We start from the raw sequence: 21,420 nt of genomic DNA, 5'->3' as shown, positions 1-21,420 counted from the left end.
ACTTGGAATTGAAGGTCATTTCATCTTAAAATACTTGTATAAGATCATTCCAGTTAATTACATGAGTAATTTCGTGAGACCATTAAACTTATGAATCTAATTCCATGATATCATTATAATAATCTCATCTTAATTTGTGTCTTACTTCTGAAAAGAAGTATCTTAATCTTACTTTTTTGCTTTGTTGAATTGGAAGTATCTTCTGATTTCTTGCTTTATTGAATATACTATCTATGCATTGGAAAGAAATCTGCATTCAGATTGGGTAATAAATAGAAAGTGGAATTAATCAGTATTTTGAAGAAATGGAACAAAAGAATGCTTGATTTTCTCAAAGTTGAAATGAAATATTCTGCTAAGTTATTTATCTTAGACATGTCCCGTAATAATTTCTCCAATTTTCTTCTCTATTATAACATCAAAAGTAAGTATTCCAATCTCTTCAATTTTTGGATTTTCAATGCGTCAGTAGCATTATGTCAATTTGCAAGTATTTAAAGAATAATGAAGAATTATGAGAAGATTCTACTACATTGTTTTATAAGGCTGCGTTTTGACCTTCGTAATAGGATATTTTTATTTGTTTAATTTTACTTAGACATCATCTTGGGAATTAATTTTATAAATATTTAATAATAACATTGGACTAAAGTAATCTAACAAAAGAATTCTTCAATAAACGATTTCTCTTTTACACAACTTGGATTACGGTTTCTTGATCCTAAATCTGAATTTAGACTCTAAGGGAGTATTACACGTCCAAGCCCGATATATAATACCTAAAAGGGCCATGATAGAAGAGAAAACCTCTCAACTTTATCAATGAAGTACTATTACTCTTGAGATATAGAGTTCTAACCTTATACAATGAGATGGACTTTATATATATAGACCTAAGACAACTAAGAAGACACTAAATAGGAAATTAGAATTTATACTCACTATGTAACTTCCTAAAACAAAATAAGTAATGGTTCCAAAGTAGAAAATTTAAGATTCTTGACTCAAACTAAAATTGAAAATAATATCTAATTCTAAATATATTTCTATTTAAATAAAATATACTACCTAATTAAGATAATAATATTCATAATATATGGATTAAGACATCTCATCTTCCATTTTCATATCACGAGAATATGTCCTTGATATATTCAAGATATGCTTCTTTGGCCTTCGGCTTGTTGATATGGATTTGGGCTGAAAATCATCATTGTCATATTCCTTTCGATTCTAAATTTAGGTTTAGGAGCGATGAACCATGATCCACACTGCGTTAGTTGGTATCAAAGCAGAAGTCGCCTAAATCTGATCTGGCGAATGCAGCGAGTCGCAACCATCCTTTTGTCAAAGAACAAAGGGTGTTTTACTTTTATGGAGAGGAGAGTCGGGAGGCTTGATGCACTCATTAAAGGCAGAAATTGGAACGAATAAGACAGAGACTCGACACAACGAGTTTTTCCTCGTAAGTCACATTTCGTTCGACACATTCCTTATGAGTTCTGTTTCGTTGATGATGATGAAGATGAAGAATATCATCATATCATCAATTCTCATGGAAAAAGAGGATATCTATATGAGCTAAACGACTATCGTTTGAAAAGAATCTCGATTTTTAATGGAAATACTTGTGACGAGGAGTTTCTTGAGTGGATTTCTGATGTAGACGGGTTCTTCAACTATTATGGCATCCCCGATGATGGAAGCCAACTTGATCGAGTTGTTTATCGCTTGAGAAGCAAAGCTTCTACTTGGTGGGAAGAATTGCAATAGATCGTGTTGAAGATGGCAAACATCCATTTTTACGTGAAGCATATGGAGGGATTACTAAAGGCGAGATTTTTATCACAAGATTACCAACAATATATAGTTCTCCACAACCAAAGTACATGCAAGGGCAGAGAACTGTACATGAGTATACAATGGAGTCCTTAAGTTTCTCCAAAGACCATGCATTGAGTGAGGTAAAGAGCCAACAAATAGCCAAGAGGTGCAACCAACAGTTCGAGAAAAGATGCAGCCTATGTTAAAAATGGGAATTCATCCTCAAAATAAATTTGAACACGAGACCAAGACCGACATTGAGGAGTCGAAGGAATCGCGAGTAATGCTCGCTCCAGGGTTCCCATCCCAAAGAAGTCTTTAGAAATGAGGACAAGAGAGCGCAACTAGTAGATTGCAAGTGGAATGAATTCATGAAGTTTTTAAGATATTCGAGAGTCCTAAAAAGGAAGATGATATCGAGGTGAAGAATGAGTTAACTTCAGAATCACATGAGTTGCCTATGTTGATCATGAAGAAATTATCTTTTAAAGAGATGTTCCCAAAGATATTATCCATATTAACATTCCCACATGAAATTTGAAACTTTGGCGAATGACAATCCATCCACACGAGCGACTACAATACTCGAAGAACATCGAAAGCCCAGGGATGAGTTTTTCACAGGTGGTTGAAAATGACGAAGAGTATGTTCGGCACAAATCTCTATCAACAAATTAAAGCCCACTGAAGCATATCTTGAATATATTCGAGAAATGATAACATCAAGCTGACGTCTTTATCCGAACGCTTTTCCACCGGACCGTCTATCTCCGGCCACGACGCCATTGCTGCTCTTCTGCTCAGCTCGGAGGCGTCTCCCCCGCCCCAACGCCATCGCAATCGCCGCCAGAAACCTCCGGCTGAAGCTCCCAGCCATCGCGAGTCCCTACTGTACGGTAAGGCGCATGCTCACTCTCCTCTCCTCTCCTAGCTCCATCCTCGAGGAGCAATGCAAGCATTTCGTGCTCCGATTAACTCTAGCCCTGCCGAAAAGCGATACTTCTGAATGAATTACCGTTCGTCTACTGCTGTTCTCGTCAAAATGATGATTCTTTTTGCATAATTTTCTTGGTTCCGGTTTTCTTCTGCTTCTGATTACAGAGCCAGCTGATGTTCAAAAGAAAGGTAACCCCACTTTCAGTTTCTGAGCAGATGCATGCATATACATGAATGCTAACCGTGCTGATGCAATTTGGTTTGATTTGTGTGGAGAGCGCGAATAACATAAGGCAGGAAATGGATATGACATATAGCTTCTGCTAATTAGGTGTATGAATCTTGCGGTGTTCTGGTTTTGTTTTCTAATTCTCCAGCGAAGAGTCGCAATCTTGTGGAACCGATGGGCAAAGGGACATGGAAGAATGTGAAATTGTCTAATTTACTGAGCACTACCTTCTGTGGAAGGAAATTGTTAATGCTGAGATATTTTATACTTTCTGTCTAACATTACAGCACTGTTGAGGGTGTCCTGTTGGATGTTGTATATGAAACTATCTGATAATTTGTTCGAATTCTTGTTGCTCGAACTCAGTTATCTTATTTCAATTTGAAACGACAGATGGCTTGCTTGTCACGAAAAAGAACCAGCGCTTCACAAGATGTGATAGACTATTCCGATCCATTTGCCATTGATTACATGCTGTACAAGCTTGACTGTGGCAGATATGGTAGTGCCACAAAGGACATTGAAGCGCTGATCGCCAGAAAGATACAGTGCTTGGGACCATTGTTGAAGATGCATTCAAACACTCCAAAGCCTGGTTCAGAGTCAAACCTGGAGAATGATGACTTAAAAGCCACTTCTCATGGGGAAACGAAGAACATTATTGATTTGGACGAGGAAGGGTTGGTAAATGATCAGAAGTCGGCAGCACAACCTGTTGTGATTCTTGATTCAGACGAGGAGGATGAGAAGGATTTAAAGCCTTCATATCCTTTCGAGGAAATCTTCTTGCCGAAATGTATCGAGCAAAATCCTGCTGGGGAGATTGGGGTAGGTTGGATGACTAGTAACCATAAAGATGTATTTTGTTATTTAGCTATAATCTGAACTTATCCACTTCTTCAACTTCTATATAGGGTGAAGAGCACAGGAGATTACCTCGAAAACAAGGTGAAAAAGAAATCAAGCAAGACAAAGGTGAATATGTGGGAGTGGAGGACGACGAAGATGAAGAGCCTCAAGATGATGCCCTAGGAGATATTTGGAAGGAGATGAATCTGGCTCTGGAAATTTCAAAGGTACATGTATAAAGATCATGAAAAGTTTGCTTTCATTTCTTAGCTCTATAACTCATCTTTGTTAACCATCTCCGTAAATCGTTGAGAAAAAGTTCCATTTTAATAAGATCTATTATCTGTGAATTTTAAGTTTTTCATTTATCATAATTTAATCCTGCTTTTCAGGATGCTGCTGAAGATTCTTCACATGATGATTGTATCACTGAAGATGATGAGGAGGATGACGATGACGACGAGCAATGTGACCATTCCTTTGTCTTGAAGGATGATATAGGTTATGTTTGTCGTGTTTGTGGGGTTATAGATAAAAGAATCGATACCATAGTTGAGATCCAGTACAATAAGGTAAAGCTCTTGTCTAGTGAATTTCCTAAGTTCTAGTGAGGCTTTTGTGGCTTGTAAAATCTCGAAGCTGTTACGTTTTGTTGATCTTATGGCCTCAATATGCCATATTTTTCTGATTTTGGAGATTCTTTTCTAGATGCCTTGGCATCTTGTGGGAGTTTTTCTCTTGATGCTAATCATGGGAGATCCAATATCAGCACATCTGTCCTTTTTTGAGACTGTTTAGTATTTCTAACATGCAGATTTTTCTTACTCTAGGCCAAGAGGAGCACGCGAACCTACGTCTCTGATACTCGAAGTGCCAAACACCGTGATCCTGGAGATATATTTGGATTCAATCTGTCTGCGAATGATCTGGAAGTTACTGACATATCTGCTCACCCTAGACACATGAAGCAAATGAAGCCTCACCAGTTGGAGGGCTTCAACTTTCTAGTGAGCAATTTGGTGAGCGAGAAACCTAGTGGCTGCATTTTGGCCCATGCTCCTGGTTCAGGGAAGACCTTCATGATACTCAGCTTCGTGCAGAGCTTTCTGGCCAAGTACCCGGAAGGTAGGCCCCTAGTTGTGCTCCCAAAGGGCATCCTGGCCACGTGGAAGAAGGAGTTTCAGACGTGGCAAGTGGAGGACCTCCCTCTTTTAGACTTATACACAAGGAAAGCAGATAAGCGTCCCCAACAGCTGGAGGTTCTGAAACAGTGGGATGACCAGAAGAGTATTCTCTTCCTCGGCTATAAGCAGTTTTCAACCATTGTATGTGATTCCGACACCAGTGATATCTCCAAACTATGCCAAAAGATTCTTCTGGAGAGGCCCACAATTCTTATCCTCGACGAGGGGCACACTCCTCGTAATGAGAACACGGATGTGTTGCAGTCCCTGGCAAAGGTCCGGACAAATAGGAAGGTCGTGCTCTCTGGGACCCTCTACCAGAACCATGTGAAGGAGGTCTTCAACATATTGAAACTCGTCTGCCCAAAGTTTTTTAAGATGGAGAGTTCTAAGGAAGTTTTTAGGCGGATAATGAGCAGGGTGGACATGCAAGGGCGTGGAGGGGTAAGGAAGCCATCCATGGCCGGGGCTGAAGCAGCATTCTATGATTTAGTGGAGCACACACTCCAGAAAGACATGGACTTGGACCGAAAGGTGTGTGTTATACAGGATCTGCGCGAGATGACCCACAAGGTCCTCCACTACTACAAGGGAGATTTTCTGGATGAACTGCCTGGGCTTGTGGACTTCACTGTGGTCCTAAACCTCAGCGGGCTACAGAGGCAGGAAGTAAAGAAGCTCAAGCATGTGCCACGAAAGTTCAAGGTGAGCGCCCAGGGGAGTGCAGTCTACCTGCACCCTGCGCTCCACTTACCTGATGATGCTTCTATGAAGAATGATGCTTCTGTGAGAAGTGATGCTGAGATGGATGAGCTTTTAGAGAAGATTAATGTGAGGCAGGGGGTTAAGGCTAAGTTCTTCTTGAGTATGCTTATCCTCTGCGAGTCTGCTGGGGAGAAGCTCCTCGTGTTCAGTCAATACCTCACGCCTCTGAAGTTCTTGGAGAGATTGGTTGTAAAAGAGAGAGCATGGTGCTTGGGAAAGGAAGTCTTTGTGATATCAGGGGAAACAAATGCTGATGATCGAGAATGGGCAATGGAACGGTTCAACAACTCTCCTGATGCCAGAGTCTTCTTCGGCTCCATCAAGGCTTGTGGAGAGGGTATTTCCTTGGTTGGAGCTTCACGAATTATTATTCTCGATGTTCACCTCAACCCTTCGGTGACCCGCCAAGCTATAGGCCGAGCTTTCAGGCCTGGGCAAAAGAAGAAGGTGTATGCCTATAGATTGGTTGCAGCCGATTCTCCCGAGGAGGAGGACCATGCAACATGCTTCAAGAAGGAGAAGATCTCAAAGATGTGGTTTGAGTGGAATGAGCATTGCGGGTCTCGGGAGTTCGAGGTTGACCCTGTTGAGGTGACCGAGTGTGGGGACGAGTTCCTTGCGAGCCCAATGCTGAGGGAAGATGTCAAAGCTCTCTACAAAAGGTCAGTGCTTTATTTCTTTGTGGTCCAAGTTAAACTAAAAGCTAATGCCCCCCTCCTACTTGCTAACTTCTTTGTGATCTACCTTCAGATGAGCTTGTGGAGTTGAAGGCCTCACACCCTTTTCGAAGGACGACTCTTTGACTGCTTGCTTGCCATCAGACTCTTTGAAGAACTTTTACTGGTTTGTAGTGATGCAGGATCAGTTTAGGATGGTCTTTTGAAATGTAAATCCAGGCTCTCTAACTAGCTGTTATTGTGCTCCCTTGGTATGCAATCCCGAGTATGCTCGGCATTTTGGTTATTTTCCAACATTGTGCAGAACATATCGTAGTAAGACAGTCATTCGCATCGGTCCCCAGTATTCTGTGTACAGTCCAACAGCACAAGGATTGGAAATCGTAATTATGCCAAAATTATACATCTTTCCCTCTTGCTTTCTGTTCCGGGCTTTCTCATTTGGAGTTTCCATTGCTGAAGATGATATTATTCATTTGCGGTATCAGGCTATTTTCTCGAACTCGTTTATTGTTTAACCCAAATTTTACCTATTCCTTCAATACAATCCACGCCCAGAGTTTTGGCATAAATTGTATGCATATATTTCCCCTTCCAGAGTGTGGTACAACGTAAAAATCTGATCTCATCTTTACAAATTAACTAACTTTGCCAAACAGTATTTTTCATATACAATAACTCATGTTTTATGCGTTTCGACGCTCGAAAAACTACAGTATCTACCTTTTTCACCTTTCCTGACGAACGAATGCTTTGGTTAGCACTCCTGGTCTTCTTTCCGATGAGTATCTTCTCAGGCCACAAAATCATGCAGCAGCTGCTGGCCGGGACCAAGCCTGTGGTGCTGATTCCCGGGATTGCTGATGACCTCGAATTCTGTTGCCTCAGTCCCCATTGAAGAGCCCGTAGCCCCGTAGAATTCATCGCCTCTCATCGGGACAAACCCGTGATGCATCGTTTCAGAGAAGGGTACGGTTCCCCCCTCAAAATGCCGCAACCCAAGGGTGAGAGACACTCTCGTCCCATGCCCGAACCTCCCCAACTCCGACATTTGGTACTCATTCGCCGCCTCGGACACGAACCTAGTATTCCCCAGAGTCGACTGGACGTAGTAATCGGCCTCGATTTCACGAGATCCGCCTTGGAAGTTAGCCGCTCCTCCACTGGGTCCGACCATTTCTATGTCGGGGATTTGGTCGGATTTTGGGTCCGAAAACTTCTCCCCGTTGCCTCTCTCAGTAGCTGCTGTGCTCGCAGTCTTCTGCAAATTATCTTCACCTCTCTCCTCGGATGACCTGAAGGCATCACCTCTCATCGCCTTTGCGGCATTTTCCGATGAAGAATTGGAGTCCATCTCGAGATCACCGGTCTCCTCTTTGTACATTTCCTCAACCATGGGCTTCCAGAGTCGAACACGAGCATTTATAAACCAGTTTGAAACCTAAACAGAAGCCCATCAATCAAGATCACAAAGGCATTCCATAGAGACTGTTACTAAATAGTACTGGAAATTCTAGTCGTTATCCATTTCAAATCAACCACGTATCAAACTGGACCGAACCAATGGTCGGAACAGTTTTCTCGAATCAACAGACAAATAGCTTGTTTGATTGATCAGCACATATGATACCTGGCTTCTAGTCAAACCTGTTTGCCTGGCCAACATGATTTTATCTGAATCCTTCGGGTAACTGCCATGACAAACATGATAAGCGATTTGGTCAAAATAAACATTAGAGATCCAGAAACTGTTAACGCTATTTGATTCTTTGGTCTTACGGGTGAAGGAAATGCTCGAACAGCCATGCCCGGAGTATCGAGACTGAGCTCTCAGGAAGCCCTCTCTGGGGCCTCCAAGCAGCATGCTGCTGCATCATCCCAAGCTGCTGAAGTGCTCTCTGCTGCCTCAGCTGCTGATCCACAAAGCGGAGTCGAGTGATTCCAACCCCATTATTGCCCGAGGAGGAATCTTGCTCCCCAAGGTCCTTCCGGGTCCCTGAGATCTGAACGTTGATTGCATCCCTCAGGCATCGGAAGTGACGGGATATCCTCTGCAGCGCGAGTGCCGTGTATGGTTTTGCAGCGCTAGGCCCTGCTATCGAGTCAAAGGAAGAGACAACGAACTGCATTTGGTGGTGGTACTGCTTGTACCTTTTATCAACCTGCAGTTATAAAAGCATTCATGAATTGACTAGTTTATCCTGGGATAGTACCAAGTGAGGCTTCCGAAGCAAGGTTGTTAAAAATGGAAGTAAAACCGTACCAAATCTTATCAGCCATGGAATACAACTGAACAATCGACAAATTATGATGTCGTGAAATTGCATTCCCTTTCCATTCTAGCATGCGAGCCGCCATATAGATCGTAAGAAATACCATGGGAAGAGGAAGGTTCGGAAACTACTCATTCGTATACAATGAACATCGCATTTCTGAAACTTGAACTCAAACGTGCATAGAAAGGAGACAGAAAGCAGTGAAATCTACAGTTTCTTACCTCGTCCAACATGTTCAGAAGCTTTGTCAACTTGTTCTGAAGCTCCTGCCTTTCAGAGTGAGAGAGCTCTTTACTGGTAGAAGATTCTTTGGCACTCGAATCCCCATCATCGTTCTTGACTCCTCCACCGGCACCATCTTCGGTACTCTTTCCTCGCTTCTGATTCTCATTTCCACTTCGGTCCTTTACATCCTCGGGCTGCTTTAAAGCCTTCCTCACATTTACCACTTCATCGAGAAGCTGCTGGGCGGCCTTCAAGTACCGGGAATTCGGGATAGTCCTGGCAACAGTGGATAAATCCAGACTGCTTCCGGGAAAACTGTGTGACACATAATCCCCATTCCTAGAACTCTCATTCCTCAGGGATCCACCATTCCTGCTCCCTCCACCTTCTTCTGATATCGATGGATTCGGGCTTAGGAATGAGACCAGGCCCATGTTTGGGTTCCTGAATGGAGCAGAACTCATCTGAAAACCTCCTCCTGGAATCTGCGTTCCGAGGCTGAGGGAAAGCCCATTCTGGAGGATGCTAGAAGAACTACTACCTATAGGATTAAAGTCTCGCAGAGCATTAAAGTCCTGCTCTCCGATTCTCGACCCGTTGAAATTTGGTAGAATCTCTTGCTGCTGCGGCTGCTGTTGCTGAGAGGCCGAATCTATGCCCAATGTATCGGAGTAGGATACGGAGTTCATGTACAGCATCATATTACCGGGAAGAACCTGCGTTTCTTGATAGGAAGACGGCATATGCTCCCTAAGGTAAAGCATCGGGGTAGCGACTCTTTCATTCGAATCGGTGTAAAAGGTTGCCATCGTCCTTATTCTCGAAACTTGCTCTCCTTCTTTAGAACATGGTCAGAGAATCAGCAACTGAGATAGGAAATAGAAAACAAAAGTTCGAACTTTTAGAACCAAAGGGCAACAATTCTCCACCGTAAACTAGAACAGAAACAACATTTCCAAATTCTAGACCTTCAAGAAATTATACAAACAAATCATTCCTTGGTACTTCTTGATATAATAACTTCAGGTCAAGCTATGTAAGCCTGAAAAAGCATGTGACTCTACGAAAATCGTTCTATGCATTACAAACGGAAACAATTCTGAACCGAAACCCCAAATTCCACAAGATAAAAATAAAAATGGTGGGGGGGGGGGAAATTTGGTACTTTTGCAGAGTCATGTTGAGAAACATCCACCCAACTTACGGCAGAGCAAGCAGGAAATGAAACACAAGAACAACTGCTAACAAGCCATTTTCATCGAAATTCCGGGTCGAAATGCAATAACTCTTACAGTTATCCCAGACTGTCCTAGTTCGTGAATTTAAGGAAATTCAGCATCAAGACAAAACCACCAAAAAAAAAAATGACACGGAGAGAGAGGAAGAGAGTTGAATCGCCAGATGAAGGCAGAAAAGTCAAGAAATTTGGAAATAAATTTAAAAAACGAAAAAAGGGACAATGATACCTTGAAGCTCTCAAGAGCTGTTGAAGGGAGAAGTGGGGAACAGGGAACAGCTTCAAAATCTTCTCCGAAGATCAAAAAAACCTATCCGATCCCAAGAAACTCCTCTCACCCTTCTAACATTGAACTATTATTATCATTCACACGCACACAAACCCAACGAGCAACAGACACAAACCCACGAGGAAGAAAGACGGTAAACACAACACCAGAAAAAAAGTTTCAAACTTTACTACCAGAAAGAAGAAAGAAGAGACCCCCACATCATCTATATTCATCATTCCCCCTCTTGTCTTCCATCATTCACTCATTCATTCTTTCTTTCTTTTCCTCAAATCCCCACGTGAGACTCTCTCTCTATCCCTCTCCCTCTCTCTCTCTCTCTCTCTCCTGCCCAGAAGGGAATGATTGATTTCTCTATCTATCACAGTCCCTTCCCTCTAAAAAATTTTTTTTTTGTAGCTGCTTCCCTGCCCTCTTGAGCGTCTGGGAGTTTTGTCCTCCCCCTGCTTTCTTTTCTACTCCTATTGATTCTTCTTCTTCTTCTTCTTCTTCTTCTTCTGCCTCTTGTTCTTGTGCCTGTTCCAAGAGTTTGTTTGTGGGCTTCTTTTTTTTATTTTATTTTTTTTGGTTTGGTTAAGGAGCTCAATCCCTAACAACCAGTTGGTGGACCTAAACCCTCCTCTCTCCTTAAACCTCCTCCTTAACCATCTGCTACCTCTTCAACCTTCTCTCTCTCTCTGTCTCTCTGTCTCTCTCAACCCATTGAGCAAAGGAACCTCTGGTTGCTTCTTGTTCTTGCTTCAATACCCACCATACAAGCATTATTCTATTCCTCCGTTTGATTTTCCATTTCTCTCTCTCTCTTTTTTAACCATTTATTATTCATTTTATTATTTAATTGTGTTGAATTTTTTGCTGGTTTTGTCTGTTAGAGAAAATATTAATGTTAATTGTATATAAAATCCAAAAATGTGAGGGGTGCCCCAGTAGGCAGTAGGTTGCCCCCAATATATCACAGCATTTTGTCTTTTTTTTGTCGTCTCAGAGGCATCCATGTTTTGCACTGGAGGTCCCGTACTTTCGTGTATTTACAATTTCACCCCAAGGGAACTTTTTCTTAGCTTTATTTATTCCTCTTTGGTTGCTCCTCGATTAAATGTCACTGTCTGCTCCTTTTTAGGTTTCAGATCAGAGTGCCGATGATGGTGTCAATGTCGTATTCCTTCCGAGCATAAAGCGAGTCGCTTCTCCAATTCCACGGCATAATCTCATAAGAAGCATACTATGCACATTTTAATAATAAGTTCGTTGCCTAAATTAATCATAAACATATATCATTCTTAATAAGGACATTGCCTAGATGAGAACTCACATACAGTTATTTTATATTTTCTTTTCTGTATAATATTATGTATATACGACACGATGCACGCCTCTATGTATGTTTAAATATAAATGTACTTATATTTCATGGCGTATGCCCGTTTCTCTTTGTTACTTTATGCTTCCTTTAGACAAATGGAGATTAAATCGATTGCCCACCTTCTTACCATATGGTGCAAAAACTACTCACATTATGCACGCTCCAAAACTTGCTTTATCCCATGCCCATATAGCTGTTTTACTATTTGTATTCCACTCGTGCCTATATTGAGAAAAAAGCCAATGAGCATTTCCCTTTTGGTGGGGGGCCCATTTCTTTATGTATTCGAATAGGTGCATGAACCTTTTATATATGCATTGCAATGAAGTGGTGCGTGTGGGGGCTCTACACGAGAAGAAAAACAATTAAACCCTAAGTCCCTACCTAGCTAGAGTGGCATCTCCACTGTTTATTCAGCAAATATATGTTGGCATTTTTTTTTTCTATTTTTGATAATTAAGAAGGTAGGCAGCAGTACCCAGTGGCGGCATTGCCATCCCCGGCTCCGCGATGACTAGACTTCTTCTATTCAACATTAGTTATATTATTATACAAACTGAACTATCAGTATAGTTACTAGTTTCATCAAAATCAGATATTTGATGAAACATATACGAGTAAATTAAAGGATTCGAATAACATGAAAGTTGAGAGCGATTACCAAATCACGTACATAAAAGTAAGTTTGGAATCACTAACTACATCACCATCTCATGTGATAAATTTTATATGAGCACCTTTTTTTTTATAAGTCAACGTGACTTTGTGCTGCAAATTATATGTCGCTAAAAGGTCAGATGTTTAATGTCACTTTTTTTTTTGGTACACAATATATATAAAAACATATATGTGTATATGGGTGACGATGACAATTCTAAGCAAATGCATCATATCATATCATAGGAATGGCCCAAGAGAATCCTCTGCATCGGTCAAAAACATATATATTGCCATAATTCGTGGAAGTGTTATTTTCTGCTTTTTTTTCCTTTCCCATGTAATAAAGAGTCATTTTCTCCTGCCGGTACGAAATGTCAAAAGAGATATACACCTCATTTATGGCAGATTGCGAGCTTGTGATGGGGTCCCATGCAGTAGCCAGTTCACATATAATTATCTCTCATCTATGTATATTTTTTGAATCTACTACGAGTAAGTCGATCGATCTCGATCGCCTGTTAAACACATGGACGTTTGATGCACGTACCGGAAAAGTTGCAGCTCATGTATATATATATATATATATATATATATATATATTTATTTATTTATTTATTTATTTATTTGTGTGTGTTCATATGGACACATGGAACCAGAGAAAAAGCTCGGTCCTTTTAACATTTTAATGTACAGCCATTCCTACCGTATCTATGTATGGTTAGCTAAGCAAAACTAGCAAGATCAGCTAAAGAAATTGGTTATATCGTTCCGACTTTGAGATCGAATCGATATGGGAAATTATAGAAAATGGAAAGATATACTTCACAGAAAGGAAATAATATTTTTAACTTTAGGAGGATTTATTCTGATTAATTTATTCCAGCAGAATCATGCATTATGGATAAGATAGCTAAACATTGGATGTAACATAAGCTAGCATAGCACATTAATGTCAAAGCTGACACGAGCAAGCGGGCACCTTTGAGCTTATTTAGTAGGCTGTTCCCATCATACTGTTATGCCGAGGAATTTTGATGAAAATGGCCATTTGGCTCTATCCTCTCTCTCTCTCTCAGTTACAGATTTTCATAGAAAAGAGGAGGGTGATGCAATAATGTGCAATCAAAAAATTGTGAGTTTGATGAACGTAGGTTGATTTGAGCGACGACGGTTGTTCCGCTTAAACAAGGTTTCGAGTTCGATACCTTGTAAATGTATAAAATTCACGCTGTCAGAGTTTTACCCTTAGTAGGTCGACTCAGCTCGACTAGATTAATCGAAGTCCAACTGGATTTTCGGATACCGAGATCTATACCGAAAAAAAAATTATAAGTTCGATTTTCATGATGAAACTAATCGTAACATTTTATTAGTTATTATTATAATTTATATTTCTTGTACGAGACCCATAAATCTCTTTTATAATAATAAAAAAAGAGAGAGAGAATTACATACTTTCATTAGGTAAATTTAGGTTTGCTCCAAATTGGTAATTGCAAGTTAATCTTTGGCTAAAAAAAAATTCCAATTTAGTAGCAGGCCAGAAATGAACATAATAGTACTGCCACCGAGATTCAAATTTCGACCAACTGAATTGTGAATGGATGTTTATATAAATAACGGGTAACGCTCATGGAATATTTTCTTGTTCGACTGGGAAGCGAATATAATTTGATTGAGGATATGAAGGAACGGTTGGGGCTCACAGTTTCCTCTCTTTGGTGCACGAAGTAAAATATGTCGCTTCTGGCAAAATTTTAAGATTGAACGGGATTAATGCTTATTTTTTTCCCTTGAATCCTAGTATCCAAAAAGTCAATTGAATTTCGACTGATCTAATCAAGCCGAGTCGACCCACTGAGGGATAAAACTCTCCCGATGTGGATTTTCTGCATTCACAAAGATTCGAACCCAAAATTTTACTTAAACGGAATAAAAGTCGAACCGTTTGAATTAACCGTGGATTAATTGATTTATTGGATAATGAAATCAGCTGGTAGAACTTTCTAGATGTACGTTGTACCAAAGACGATGCATATTACCAACAACAGCTTGTTGTCCAAACGAACAGAAAAATATGTGATTTTATTTCTCAGCTAATTTAGTAATTAAATTAAATTTATATTTGGGGGCGTTTCCCACGTTGAGTTGCTTAAAAGATAAAACAAATTGCAATTATTATGACTTCCGATACTCATTTATCTAACAACCCAAATAAAAAGGAAATTGTAACCTACAGTGGTCGCTAGACACTAATTGTTTCTGGATACTTCCTTTATTAGGGGAAACAAAACAAAGTTAATACGGATGAAATTTCTTCCAATTTATCAAATAATAATATTTCATAAACTAATATATTCCTACAAATAAGTAATGAAGCTTAATTAATTTAGGATATTACACACATCTTGGACTAATTTCACGTCCAAATTGCAAAATGATCTTTTATATAGTTCCCTTTTCTCCATTCAAATTACATGAAAAAGTTTGGGATTTATGTGCAATTTGTGGGCATTAGGAAAGTGGTTATATTAATAGGGAAAAGAAAAAGGTAACAGTTGGCAATTAAAATTACCTTTTATATAACTTTTTTTCCGGTAATTTAAAGTTGTGGGAGACATTGCTATGACAATTTTGGAGAATCGAGTATTAAATATAATTACATAAAAAATTGAAAATGATTTTCCACACTTTGTCAAATTTCAGTATAATAATTTCTCATGATACCAAATATATACCTTTTATTTTCTTTTATCTTCACATTGTCAAATTTCCTGTTTAAAAGTGTCTACATCAGTAGGTAAGGACAGTAACTCCTGCAGTGCGAATGCTTTATAGGACAAATGGATAAATTAGGTGGTATCTAATAATACTAATTAAATCCTTAAATTAAATTTTTAGTACTTTAAAAATTATACTTTTCCGAAAAACCAAAAGTAAAAATTAATTAATTGATTAGATTAAATAAAAAAGTTAATTATCAAGTTATTTAAAATCTATTTATTTTTTATTTAATTGGTAGTTTTTCAAAAATTACGACAGTGCTTCTAAACATTTTCCTAATTGCAAATAGGTCCCATTTGGTCAGACGCAGGAGGGGAAGAGAGGGAGAGGGGAAGGGCAACGATTAGTGAAGATTATGAGAGTGGTAGTGGGAATCGTTGTCGACCACCACCATCTATGTTGAGGTCATTAGCAATTCTAGGGCCATTGGCAATCTTGTATGGGCGACGGTGGCCAAGATAGGCCCACCACCTGGATCTCTCGAGGAACTCCGAGTGGTGAAGGCCGATAATGAAATCTCCACCTCTTCGATTCCTCGACACCGGCCACCACCACATAGTAAAGGATGCACTTGCCATGTGACTAGGCTCCCTTTTCATAGGTTGTTCAATCTGCACTCTCTTTTTTTCTTTTCTTCATTGTTAAAATATATATATATATACATATATATATTTAATTGGGCCTATTGTGAGAAAAGCATACTTTTTTGGTCTTTTTTAAAGGAGGATCTCAAATCACATAATATGAGATTTCCAATACTTGTCCAACCAACCAACAAGATTAACTCAATTAAATAAGTGAGGATTTTGAACATTAACACTTCAAAATTAAGTTGAAATAAAAGCAATTTTTATATGAGCAATTTCAATGAACTTAGTTAGACTAACAAGAGCACCTAACCACTACATAACTTGACTAAGTAAGACTCTCATATCTTACATAACCTTTCGGCATTTACAATTTCCGAACTTTTGCCCTAGGAGCATTGTGGAGGCACGGAAGGGGATATTCTATTCCAATCGATCCAAACATCGAGGAAAACAACCTAAGTCATCATAACTAATAGGTAATCGGGCCATGGTGTTATATAGATATGTTAATATTAAACAAACCTCTTCTTCAGCAAATTTTGAAAAGAAAGAGGCGGTAATCTGCTAATAATAAAAAGATCTTGTGAATGAAAGTACTCATACAAAAAGACAAGGGAGAGAAGGGCAGAAAAAGCTGCGACAGAATCAGCCAAAACCAAGCCCAAAGGGTATTCGAGGGAGAATCCACTGAGAAAAAAAAGGGAAAAAAAAAAAGGATGAGAAAGAAACAGAAAAGAGAGAGGCCCCCCCTTCTGTATCTATCTATCTAATCTATCTATCCAATAAATACGTTTGTCAGTGTCAGAGGAAAAAAAACAGTGTTAAGAAAAAATGGAAAAAAGGAAAACATGGGCATGGGGATCGTGAAAAGGAAAAGAAGCAATCTAAGCTAAGGTTATGATTTTCAAAATTGCGACGTCTGATTGGGTCTGTAGACTGACAAGTGCTTGTACGTGTCAGCTCACCAAAGGAGGTTTCGCTTTTCCGAAGACCAACAACAGTTTATTATTTTATTATTATTGTTATTATTAAATCAATTTTTGTTAGGGCTGTTAAAAAAGAATCAGAAAACTCGAAAGCTCTATTTGGATTCATAATTAAAAAAAAATTAACTTTAATTTATCATATTATATAATAAAAATACATATTTTTCAAGTTAAAAATTTTAATTTTAACTTTAACTCAACACACTACACAACAAAAATACACGTTTTCCAAGTTAAATTTATAATCTCATCTTATTTGTCTTTTTTCACAATCAAAATCAAAATTACTTTAATTCTGAAACCAAACGCACCAGAAAATTCGAGCCACCTAACTGATCCGAATCTTTGGGTTTTTTATAACCCGATTCGATTATAGAGTCAATTTATATTTTATAGCTCGGATACGGTTTCGGATTTTATAATTACATGTTAACCAACCTGAATTTTTTATTTTTACCACCAGCACGGTGATCTAGTGGTTAAGTATCAAGCGCTCCACTTGAACAGCTCGAACCTCACTGAGAACATAGAACTAGCCACTATGTGGGTGTATTATGGGATGACGGTAGCCAACCCATAATGCTTAATCTAGTGGGCCTTAGACTTAATTCACTAGTGTGTTGGTGGGATTGTGATAACCAAGTTGGGCTAAAGTCTCAACGAGCTATGGTGGCGAAAAAAACATTCCGTAGCGATTATGTTCCCTTAATTGGGGCAGCCACAACAAGCTAATAACTTAACCTAACCTTTAATTTATAAAAAAAAAAAAAAAAAAAAAAAAAAAACCTGAATTTCTGATCTTTGTGTGATTTTGTGTTTAATGGGGTTTGGAACCCTATGGACCAATTTAGTTTTATATAGTAATAGTAATGCTATTATGATCTATGGAGTTTTAATTATTTTTATTGAAGTTAATTTGCTAAAGTTTTGCGTGATGAATTGATATTTTATCTTATTTGTAATTTTTATTGAGTTTTTTTAAATTTTTTATTGCATTCGGGTTACCCGAGAACCGATCCTAAAAAACCCGATCCGTGAAGGATCGATTCTCTTCTTGATTTCGGATTTGGTTCTTGAGAATGGTTTTCAAAATGAAAACCCGAGCACTTTTGGATCCCCGGAAATTTTTCTCATATCGGCACCGAACCGCCCCATTCACAGTCCTCGTTTTTGTTTCCATGTATATGCTCAAAATTTGGAAAATTCTGAATTGCAATGTGAAATGTAAGCAAATTACTTATAGCTAGTTCTTTTGTCCGCATGTTGCCTAGGTATTTGTAGTTAAATTTTTTAACAAAGTTTTTATGAAAGAATAATAAATGTCAATTAACTCCGGAAATTAAAGAGAGAAAAATAAAATAAAACGCCTTGAGATTTTTTTAAATTTTTAATTCATTAATTACTATCATAAGCCCATACAAGCACTAATAACGATTCAAAGAGACGTACGACTACAAGCTAAGGGATAGCTTAGTAAGCTTGTATGGAGGCTTCGAAGCAATCTTCTTAAAGTAATCTAAATATATATATATATAGGTTATAATAAAAACAACTCAATATTAAATAACTTAAATGTTTTTTGAGTGAGGCTTAAGAAATTAGTTGGTATTAGTTATTTAGCGTTTGGTGTGAAGAGGAGTTAAACTCCACACATTCCAAATATTAATGTATATATTTAAGTGAGTTGTAATGATGGTTATGAAAATGTATATTTTGGAATCTATTATTAAATAGGAGAAAAGATAAATAATAATAATAATGATGATGATTATGTTGTTGAACTGATGGAAGAATGAAGCGGAGTGAAAGAATTTATTATTAAAAAATTGATTGTATTAATCGTTAGAAAAAAATGTGTGGGAAAATTTATTTTTAGATAGAAGATTTATTATTAAATATGAGAAAAAGATAAAATAGTAATGATTATGTTGTTGAATTTGGAAAAAAAAAATGAAGTGGAGTAGAGTTGTAATGGAGTTAAACTCCACTATTAAACATAGCAGAACCTTAGTAAGTTACTCGCATTTAAAGTACACTACACAAATTTTGAAGAGTCTTTGCTTTTTATTGTCAATAAATTACATAAATTTTAGTAAGATATTGAATGCACTATATCGCCACCATTGGTGATTGCACCATAAAAATTTTCTCAGAATTTATATCTCAATTGGATCCTAGTATATCCCTAAAATCCTAAAATCAAGATCCAAGTTGATTTGGGAGGGATTGTGGCTTCGCCAGCGGCCACCACCTCCCCAATTGAGGTCACTGGCGACCATCGTGGTTGCTATCAACTCTAATTGGGACGAGGTGGCTCCCGGTGAGGCTCTTATTGCCCCTCCCCCTCAACCTTGTTTTGTTTTTCAAAATTTGTAAAATTCGGGCGGTGGGCCCATGCCAGCAACCACCATCGCCCCGTTGGAGACAACAACTAGGAAAGTCACCAGAGACCTTGATTGAGGAGCAGCCGCAAGCAAAGCCCGCACCGCCCTCACCCTTCTCATTGTTGATACCCTCCCCTTAAAAAGAAAAAGGTAACTTTTAAAATTTTGAAAATTACATTATTTTAATTAATATATTTTGGACGTAAATTAAATTTTTTAACGAAAAATTGAACGATATGACTAAAGTGGTATAAAAAGCAAAAGTACGGAAAAAAAAGGTTCGGTAGCAAAATGGCAAAATCGTTAAAGATTAAAGACCAAAAGTATTTTTTCTTTATTTTTTTAAGAGAAAACTTTATTACTTTTTTTGGCTGTATATTTGCAATTGGAGTTATACATTCCCTTTTTTTGTACGTATAACTTATTATCTAGAAACTTGACAAATCCTAACTAATTCGGTTCGAGTCAAATTGGCCCACTAAAGGGGTAAAACTGTTAACATGAAATTTATCCATTTAAAAAACTCAAATTTGAGACTTTAAGAATAATAAATACCGAACTGATTGAACTAATCCATGTTGGTTCTATTATTATTATTATTATTATTATTATTATTATTATTATTTATGAATCTTAGGTTCTCCTGTAAAACACATTCAAACTTGAAAATAATGCAACTACATCGTTAATTGATATCTTTATCTAGTAAGTAGTGACCTTGCAAGAATTTTAATTTATTCCAACAAATTTTAGCATGACCGTGAAAAAAAAAGCTGCAAGGATAACCTCAAATTGTAACTCCTTTCATAAACTCGTTTTTGTTATATCAATGAACAAGTATTGATTACTGAAAAGAAAAGTATTATAAAATTTAGAACTAACCATTACATTTTTTTTAATACAAACAGCAAATCACTTTTTGTCAGGCCAAAATGCAGTTACGAGTTTTTATTGACATGAGGTTTGTTATCATATACAGACCACTCTAAGTGACCGAGTGCGATAGAACTCCGCATTCATATTCTATAAGGGTTATTTTAATGCTCCGTTTGAATTCAGAGTTGAATTTTAAAATCTTATTTTAACTTAATTCTATTCACAACAAAACAAAATTCTACCCACAATAAAACAAAATAACTTATACAAAGTTAAAGGGTGAGCTCCATTTATATCACTCTTTTTCAAAATCAAAATCACATAACTCATACAAAATCAAAGAGTGGACCCCATACATAACCATTTATATCACTCTTTTTCAAAATCAAAATTTAATTTTAAAATGTTACTTACAAATCAAACGCAGCATTAATTCTTCTATATAATTGAAAGTCATGAGAAACTTTAGTCGAGAAATATCAACATCGCTAGCATCATGATTAATCACGGATCATCCTAATTTCTGCAAATCATAGCCTTAACTAAACTTATTATTGTTGCCCCACTTTTGGCTGATAATAATAATCTCTTTTTTGTGCTTTTAATGCTGGTCATTTAAATCCTTGCCAATTATTCACAGAAGACAAATTCTTTAGCAATTAGCACACGAAAGAAATTCTTCGAAGTCTTTGAGAAATTATTATAGCCGAGTGTGCCAATAAAAAGACATTGAGTCTTTGAATTCAAATTCTAATTAAAAATGGAAAAAATGGACCAATGGAAAAATAATAATAATTTTAAAAACTATATTTTTATATGTTTGGTCTTATATACCAAACCTCTAACAATAAATCTCATTTTAGCTTGCGTAAGGCGGGCACGTAGGACTGGTATAAACCAATTTCATATTGATATAAAATTCCACCAATAATTTGAGGAAATAATAATTTTAATTTACCTGCCATAATAAAATATAGATATTCAACCAATAGGAAATATATTATGTAAAAAAATTCTGTCGACCAGCCAGCTGTAATTAGTCTAATTCCCCTAAGCAGAGTCGGTAAGGCATACGTGGATTAAGATTTTAATTACTCAATTAAATAATTAATTAAACTAAAGGCATATCTCCTATTTATTTATTAGTAAGAAATAACATAATTCAACACGTAGTAGGCGGAGACTGTGCTGTTGAGAATTAAGTTGATTGACACGTGGATTGCCTGATTAATGAAGGTTAGTATGCTGATGGCTTAATTTCAATTAATTAAGTATAATAAATAATG

General features: G+C 37.7%; 2 protein-coding genes across 3 annotated transcripts; one reads left to right on the top strand and one right to left on the bottom strand.

The window, feature by feature from the left end:
• Nucleotides 1–2,370: 2,370 nt before the first annotated feature.
• Nucleotides 2,371–6,887, top strand: LOC116202664 (protein CHROMATIN REMODELING 35-like). The gene is made up of 6 exons (XM_031534259.1): nt 2,371–2,720; nt 3,383–3,817; nt 3,904–4,065; nt 4,231–4,410; nt 4,669–6,449; nt 6,538–6,887. The coding sequence occupies exons 2-6, from the start codon at nt 3,383–3,385 to the stop codon at nt 6,539–6,541; spliced, it is 2,562 nt and encodes an 853-aa protein (XP_031390119.1). The 5' UTR covers nt 2,371–2,720; the 3' UTR covers nt 6,542–6,887.
• Nucleotides 6,888–7,024: 137 nt separating this feature from the next.
• LOC116202665 (BEL1-like homeodomain protein 6) lies at nt 7,025–11,275 on the bottom strand. 2 transcript variants are annotated; one of them, XM_031534261.1, is made up of 5 exons: nt 10,432–11,275; nt 8,962–9,803; nt 8,244–8,626; nt 8,095–8,155; nt 7,025–7,905 (listed from the first exon to the last, which is right to left on the bottom strand). In XM_031534261.1, exons 2-5 carry the CDS (start codon nt 9,772–9,774, stop codon nt 7,258–7,260), a joined length of 1,905 nt encoding a protein of 634 aa, XP_031390121.1. In that variant the 5' UTR covers nt 9,775–9,803; nt 10,432–11,275; the 3' UTR covers nt 7,025–7,257. The 2 variants fall into 2 exon arrangements, with proteins under 2 accessions (XP_031390121.1, XP_031390120.1); XM_031534260.1 differs by having other exon boundaries at nt 8,962–9,831; nt 10,432–11,273.
• Between the last annotated feature and the right edge of the window lie 10,145 nt (nt 11,276–21,420).

This window comes from Punica granatum, chromosome 4 (genome assembly GCF_007655135.1).
Source record: "Punica granatum isolate Tunisia-2019 chromosome 4, ASM765513v2, whole genome shotgun sequence".
Lineage (NCBI taxonomy): Eukaryota > Viridiplantae > Streptophyta > Magnoliopsida > Myrtales > Lythraceae > Punica > Punica granatum.
The sequence above is the reverse complement of the archived record's forward strand: the minus strand, read 5'-3'. Positions and strand labels throughout refer to the sequence as shown.